Here is a 7,888-nt window from a genome sequence, read left to right on the forward strand (position 1 = left end):
TTATCATATCCAACCCAACAATTTAAAATTTGAATTAACTTATCAAAATAAAATATTTTAAAAATGATAGAAATTGAAATCAAAATAATTCAAATACCAAAAATTTAAAATTCCTTAAATTTATAAAATTTCTCATCCAAACACACCATTAAAAAATCTATATCTCACCTTTAGTTATATATAAGTCATGCGGCTATATACATGTACTCAACATAGGTTCAACAATATTTATCTATAAATTTAGCATAAACAAATGTGTGATACTTTAATAACAAAATTAATTAAATTTATTAGAAGAGACTCATCTCTTACAACTTAGTAAATAAAGATTTGAACTTTCGTTAACAAAGATATTTGGATTTGATTCTCTTAAAATTATAGAATGAAATTTAATAACTATTAATTAAAAATCAACATTAATATTATAATTTTATATCTTATTTTGTACGAATTTAACTTTATCATAATTTCAATTATTAATTTTTCAATCAACAATAATGAATGCATTTTATTTTATTTTAAAGCATATTCTCTTAATACGAGATATTTACACATGATATTAAATCGTAAAAAGGGCACTTATGAGAAAAAGAAAAAGAAAAAAAAGTGTGACACGTCATGTAATTCCTTTTTGCCCATGCTAAACACCAAATTATAGAAAAGTCAAAGGCCATGAACCTTATTCAGCAATTGCTGCAAATTGTGTAAAGACTTAAATTTCCATCATTTTTATGACAAATCATACTCTTGATGGACCCCAATCACATACAACTCACAACCTTAGAGCATCTCCGGCATATTAGCTATTTTTTATTTTATTAATTGCTTAAATTTTAGTACTAGAACTTCTATAAATAATTTTGTTAAAATTTAAATAACACATAAAGTAAAAAAGAACTGATGTAGCTTGATATGACACAAAGAATTACTTATAAGCACACCTCGTTACATATACTCTTATGTTAAATGACCAACCAAACCAATTCAACGGCTTTGATCTCACCAACCCCACCTTTCTCCTTTGCCCCACCTCACTCATTCCTTTTCTTAATTCAAATACCATTGAAAAATCTCATCATTAACTCTATGCTTAAGACATGTTTCGAATGATTATCTCTCAGAAAACATTTTTTTCTCTCCATAAATTCTTCTCAAAAGTTAACCAAAAGTGATTATTTATCTTTATAAAGTAAACCAAATACGCATTAATTCATCCTTCTTTACGTTTATATTTGATAACATTTATGTGCAGGTTTGAGTTTACTTAATTTTTAAGAAGAAAAAAAATAACTTTAAAGTTCTTTAAAACTTTAACTATAAACTATTCTGAATATTTAAAACTAATTAATTTAAATAAACACACTAAAATTTATTTTTCTTGTTTATTCCTTTTAATCATACGAACTAGATTAGTTTGGATGCAACAAAGAAACAATTTGTTGGTAAAATTAGTGAATACTTAATATGAAAAATTACCATTTTGAGCGGATTCAGTTTTACAAAAAAATACGTGTGATATACATACCAAAGATAAAAAGAAAAAAAATAAAAAACTAAAAAAATGGGATTAAATAAATAAAATAATTGTACGAATATTATTATTTTTAAATTAATGACAAATGACGTAATAAAAGTTTAAAAATTGACAGCTTCTAGAGGGAACTGCATTAGTTCGCGAAAACCATGATGATGATGATGTGCGTGACACCATCCTATCATCATTAATCATGTTGTAGGCAACGGTGTCGTTTTACCTACCAAACGTACAAAAAGGCAAAGCCCAAAAGCAAATCGAGAAATTAGCCACTAATTAAAAATTATTATTATGCTAGCCAAGCTAATCAATCCAATGTGCAAGTACACATCATTATATATATATATATATATATATATATATATATATATATATATAATTTATATATATGTAGTGCTCCTTCTCCATTTTCTATCGTCAACTTCATAGCTGTGTTTAGGTGACAAAACTTATTACAGAGAAAGACACTCAGAGACCTTGATCAATGGCTGTCAAAGTTTATATTGTGTATGTTTCTTTAAACCTTTTTTTCTTCTTCTTATAATTATGAATTTTTATTTTATTTTTATTTTAAGGCTTGTTTATCATGTTCGTTAATTGCTGAGTTTGTACTGTCCTTGTCGTCAATGTTGGTTGTTACTTCCCTCTTTCTCGTTCCGTGTTTTGTCATTTTTGTTGATCAAGATAAGATTTTGTGTTCTGGGTTTTCTTCACTGCTTCAATGGGTTCTTTAATTTCGGGCCTTTTGAAAGCCCGTTGAAGATCTGGGTCTGTGACAGTTTTCTTCGATCTGACGCATTGTTGTTTTGACTGTGGTCTTTTATGTGCTATGTGATGGAGAATTGGTTTGGTTTGGTTTGATCGTTGGGGGGAAGAAACGCTCTTTTTTCTTTATGGGGTTGTTGTGAGAATGGTGTTGATGATGACACAGAATCCCTTTTGTAAGTTTGTTTTCTTGATGTGCTAGTTGTTTGAATTGTTCTGCATTTTGTTTTGTAGTAATCAGATTCATCCTCTGCAGAAAAGCTATTTTTCCTTGATTTCAGTTATCTGACTTTGATGTGACTTGAATTTTTCTGAAAAATATAAATGGAAGACTATAGAATTAAGATATTCTTCATGTACTTTTGCAACGCTGCAGCGTTATTCATTTTTTTTAAGATTTACTTTACTGATCATCTTCAAAGAGAAGAACGTAATTTTATGCTGTTTTCAATTGGACTTCTCATCTCAGTTAGTCAACTTACAATCTAAGATCTCATATTTTGAAATTTTCTGATTGGTTATTGTTAAAGTATGATGATTTACATTAAAATCAACATTATCATACTCATCAATCTTAGAAGTATGGTTGATTTCAAAAATGTGTAAATATTTATTTTCTTCACTATAATGAAAAATAGCAATCAGTTGAAGCACTGATGTCAATGTCCCCATTTCAGTTTCTTGGTTAGTAAACTTTTTCAGTATTTTCTATGTATTTTTTAATTTAGTATGTATGCAATAAAAAGAATATTTTGATGATGATTCATCCTTTTCTTGTGATACTTAAACAATTATCATATCAGATAAGATTTTGTTCATACAGTTGTAATACTTGTGGACATCTCAAATTTGCATATATGAAGGCAGTATCAAACTTGTTATTTTCATTTAACATTGACAGATTAAAGGAAAGTGAATAATTGTTTAGTGTGGCTCTAGATGTCTCTGATTGCAATCCTAAAGTCTAAAGCAATAGCTATTGAATGTCACAAGTAATACTAAAGCAATAGCTACATATTCCTGTACATAAAAACACAAAATATACAGAAACAGAAATCTTCATGAGGCATGCTTTTCGCTCTTTTTTTTTGTTACCCATGTGGCTGCTATTTTCATTTATTTTCGTTTAACAAATTGACTTCGGTATATTGTCTGCAAGTTTTCTGTGAGATTAGTTTTATTCAGTAGTCACTTTGGTAATGATTGCTATCAAATGGAGGGAAAAGGGATTGCTAGTGTAACACAGTAAATTGATCTTACAAGGTTTTGAACTTCCAAATATTTTTTTACTGATACCAATTGGTTAACTGGCACTTAATTTAGAATGTTAGAATAAAAATTAATAAAGGAAACTAAGAAGTGTTGTCTGATTTTCAAATCAACTAATTCCACTTCGTGCGCATATATTTATTGTCTTTCAGAGAAGAGATTGCAAATTTTTATTGGTTAATTATAAAGTGGTCCGGTGATTCAGGGGAGAGACACAAGGTTAGAGTGATAAAGAGGGAGTGAGTTCGAATTCTCCTGACTAACATAACACAATAATTATTAACATTTGTTGATAAAAAAATATTAATAGCTTGTTGATATTGCAATGCGGTTCTCTAATGTTTTCAAAGTTGAGTAAGGATCAGAATTATATCACTCCTGCCCAATCATTTAGGACCCTGTTCTAACTTCTAAGTTAAGTTCTAACAGAGGCTTAGCCATTATATACTACTGGTTCTCATGGTTGGACTTTTGATCCAATGTTTTGGTTTAGCCATAATGTTTTTGTTAAAGGCATTATTGTCTGTGTCTATATTTACTATTTTGTAGTGACCTTGCTTGTTGCTTTTTTGTGAGTTCAATTTCCAATTTTCATTGGCATGAGGGAATTCATGTCACAAATTCCTATTGCATGGGCAACAATGCAAACCATGATTATGAGTAACTTTCATGCGTCAGTGTTTAAAGTGACACAATTTTGACTTCTTGGTCAACTAAGGACAAGATTTTAATAAACAAATTTACAGAAGTAGGCTGTCTTGTCTAAAGGGCAAACAAAATAGGGATAATTCAAGTGTTTGACTGTTGATCAAAATTTGAAATCTGGATTACACAAGAAATTTCTGCAAATAATTTAGTGATTGGGTTCCATTGGTTGACAACTGCTCTGTTTATCAGGCATAAGATCCATCTAAAATAGTTACCAAATATTGCAATTTTTTGTAAACTCGTGTACTCTTGTTTAAGTATAATTCTTTTGTGTTTATGTTCCTGGCCATTTGTTTTATTGATATGCAATTCTGCATTTCCTCTTTCTTTTTTATTGTCCTAAAGAGTTTACGTACAAAGTGTCATTTTCAAATTGTTTTGACAGGTACTACTCCATGTATGGGCATGTTGAGAAACTTGCAGAAGAAATAAAGAAAGGGGCTTCTTCTGTGGAAGGTGTTGAGGCCAAATTATGGCAGGCATGTAGTTATGTTTCTTACATTATTTAATTTACATCTCCTGGGTATTCCATTGTGTCATAGCATGAGATTACAAATTGGGGGCAGCATCAGTTTCTCCAATAGAGCAAATAAATGCATTAAAAAAAAAAACTATTTGTATAACACATTAACACCTATCTGTTGCATTGTTATTTTGATATTTGGTTTTCAACTGAACATTATTGTGCTTTCCTTCCAACTGTTACATGGTTAGTTTCAATTTTCTGTTGGTTAAATTCCTTTGTTGTCACCATATTTTCCTTTAAGGAGTGTTAGTGATACAATCTCTAACACATTCTTGCTATCATACATTTGCTTTATTAAAAACAACAAAACTAGGAGAGAGACTTATTAAATAAGAAGTAAGACCCACGACCATTTGTGATTTTCAATAAATTTCAATCAACAGTAGAGAGTGATCAAAAGAGTATGTACTTCCAAATAATTCTTTATTATTTCTCTCTTCTATTTCTATGGCCACAATGTTATTTCAAGACTATCTATATGAGTGCCATATAGCAGGAGGATCTCTTGCCTTCAGTTTCAAAATAATTTTCGTGCGATTAACTTCGGTATACTCTGCAGTCTCTTGAACCAAAATTTTGCCTCCAAATTCATTCTTGCTAAACTTGAGAAGAAATGTAAACATTTTCCAGTCAGTGAAGATTGTAAACAATTTCATCGTTTTATAGAACTTGCTAACCTTGTTGAAACTGTGAACAGGTACCCGAGACACTTCCTGAGGAGGTTCTTGGTAAGATGAGTGCACCACCCAAGAGTGATGTACCATTCATTACCCCCAATGAACTCTCTGAAGCTGACGGCTTTGTTTTCGGCTTCCCAACGAGATTTGGAATGATGGCTGCTCAGTTTAAAGCCTTTCTAGATGCTACTGGAGGTTTATGGAGAACACAACAGCTTGCTGGCAAGCCTGCTGGACTCTTCTACAGTACCGGTTCACAAGGTGGTGGACAAGAGACTACAGCGTAAGAACCCTCTATTTGAGTGCTTGGTTTCTTAGAGTTTAAGCTTTTCCAGAAGTTCAAACCAGCTTATGCCCAAGTTAAATATAAGATTTTTGGGAAATTAATAAGAAATAATTTCTACAAATTAGTTTATGGATAAGTTAATTTTAACTTATAAAAAATTTATTTATTATTTCTTATTTTTCTCTTGTAGAAGTACTTATGAATAAGTTTACCTAAATAGTCCCTTCCTATATTACCAAGATGAATCAAAATATATTAACATGTTGAAACTTGTGGAATCCACTACAGGCTCACTGCTATAACTCAACTGGTTCATCATGGAATGATATTCGTTCCAATTGGATACACGTTCGGTGCGGGCATGTTTGAGATGGAGAAAGTTAAAGGTGGAAGTCCATATGGAGCCGGAACTTACGCAGGTGACGGCTCAAGACAGCCAAGTGAGCTTGAGTTGGAGCAAGCATTCCACCAAGGGAAGTACATTGCCACCATCACAAAGAAGCTCAAGCTAGCTGCATAATGTTGCCTTAATATAGACATACTATTACTAAACCATACCAAAATATTGCTTGGAAATCATTACCCATTTTTTAGTCTTGAAATATATTGAGTTTTATTTTTCCGTGCTTGCAAGTTAATTTTTTTTTTTTTCCTTCTTAATCTTCGTAAAGGAAATGCTTTGTATGCGTGTTACATGTTGTAGTGGATGTTGCAAATTTGTTGAATGATGAAAGTTTGTCTGTCTTGTCCTTTCGTGTTAGGCTGAAACAGTACTTGTTCTCTTCTTTTGTATATACGTGTGTACAACAAATGCCTCAATTTGTTCTTGGTAAGACTGAAAACTGAAGAATCCTCAAGGGGAAGAGCAAAGTGCTCGTTTTCATTATGAAAAACTGAATGAGTAAAAAAATATAATTTACCTAAATTTTAGATAACAATGTAACTAAATTTAACGATTGATAGTTCTTTCTAATTTACTATTTACATGGATGTCAAACACTCCAAGCTTTGGAATGATGAACAAGATCACTTGATCTTTGGATGACAAGTGAACATGGACTTTTTGTTGGACCACATGTTGATTCTTTCATGAAAGACGATATTAGTTTGTAGTGTGAAGAGCAAATTTGTTATCACCATAAACAATGGATGATGTGGGGATCTCGATTATCAATATTGCAATTAGAAGCATTGGATGCTTATGCTCTTTTGAAAATTACTCATGTATGCTTAGCTTTTGATTTATCTTCATCGTAGCTTCCTATGGTGACTAGTTCTCGACCGTTCTATCTCTTTTATGTGTAAGCTTAAATTGCTCTATATCGGAGTTAAGCATGTTTTAGTAGCAGAGAACTTCTCAATGTTAGCAGAACTGTTGGTGTGTTTGTTTTATCGTTTCAACGCCGTTCAACTGAGTTTTTTCACTTTCCAAGACAGAAACGTAGAAACAAAAGGGGAGATGGATTGACATTCAGTTGAATGAAACGGAAAAACAAACACACACTGTTTGGTCCAGATTCTGGGTGCCAACCTCATTATTATTAGTCTCTTTAAATGCTTATAAAACAAGTAGGTATATAAACTATTATGCAAAGATAAAGTTAGCCAATATAGGATTTCATGCTAAAAACATTATATACAAATAATTTAACATATGTACAAGTTAAATATTTATTATATATAATTAAAATTTATAATAAATTATATATATATATATATATTATATTTAAAATTCATATAAATAGATATTTTTTAACATATAATTATATTTTAGATTTATGATAAATAATTTAAATTATTATACTTATTGATAAATTATTTTAAAATATTAAAATTTAATTTATAAATAATCATGATAAATAAAAATCAAATTAAATAAGAAGTTACAAAATCTCTTTTATCCAAGGAAAAATCTCCCAAAAAAGGTTTTATGCAAAATGAAGATTCATGTTTAATAAATAGGTATTGATTTTTATTTATTGATAATTTATTTTAAGAATATTAAAATTTAATTTATAAATAATTATGATAAATAAAAATTAAATTAAATAAAAAATTAAAAAAATTCTTAAAAACCCTATTATCAAAGAAAGACTCCTAAAAGAACTCTTACATAAGATAAA

The 7,888-nt window shown here is 30.0% G+C and overlaps 1 protein-coding gene across 2 annotated transcripts; it reads left to right on the forward strand.

Moving 5' to 3' along the window:
- Positions 1–1,892: 1,892 nt before the first annotated feature.
- LOC109817177 (putative NAD(P)H dehydrogenase (quinone) FQR1-like 1) lies at positions 1,893–6,518 on the forward strand. 2 transcript variants are annotated; one of them, XM_020382387.3, is made up of 4 exons: positions 1,893–2,041; positions 4,662–4,755; positions 5,500–5,762; positions 6,054–6,518. In XM_020382387.3, exons 1-4 carry the CDS (start codon positions 2,019–2,021, stop codon positions 6,283–6,285), a joined length of 612 nt encoding a protein of 203 aa, XP_020237976.1. In that variant the 5' UTR covers positions 1,893–2,018; the 3' UTR covers positions 6,286–6,518. The 2 variants fall into 2 exon arrangements, with proteins under 2 accessions (XP_020237976.1, XP_029131015.1); XM_029275182.2 differs by lacking the exon at positions 1,893–2,041 and adding an exon at positions 2,137–2,475.
- The last annotated feature ends 1,370 nt before the right edge of the window (positions 6,519–7,888 follow it).

The sequence above is a fragment of the Cajanus cajan genome, chromosome 10, assembly GCF_000230855.2.
Source record: "Cajanus cajan strain Asha chromosome 10, NIPB_CcT2T_4, whole genome shotgun sequence".
NCBI lineage: Eukaryota > Viridiplantae > Streptophyta > Magnoliopsida > Fabales > Fabaceae > Cajanus > Cajanus cajan.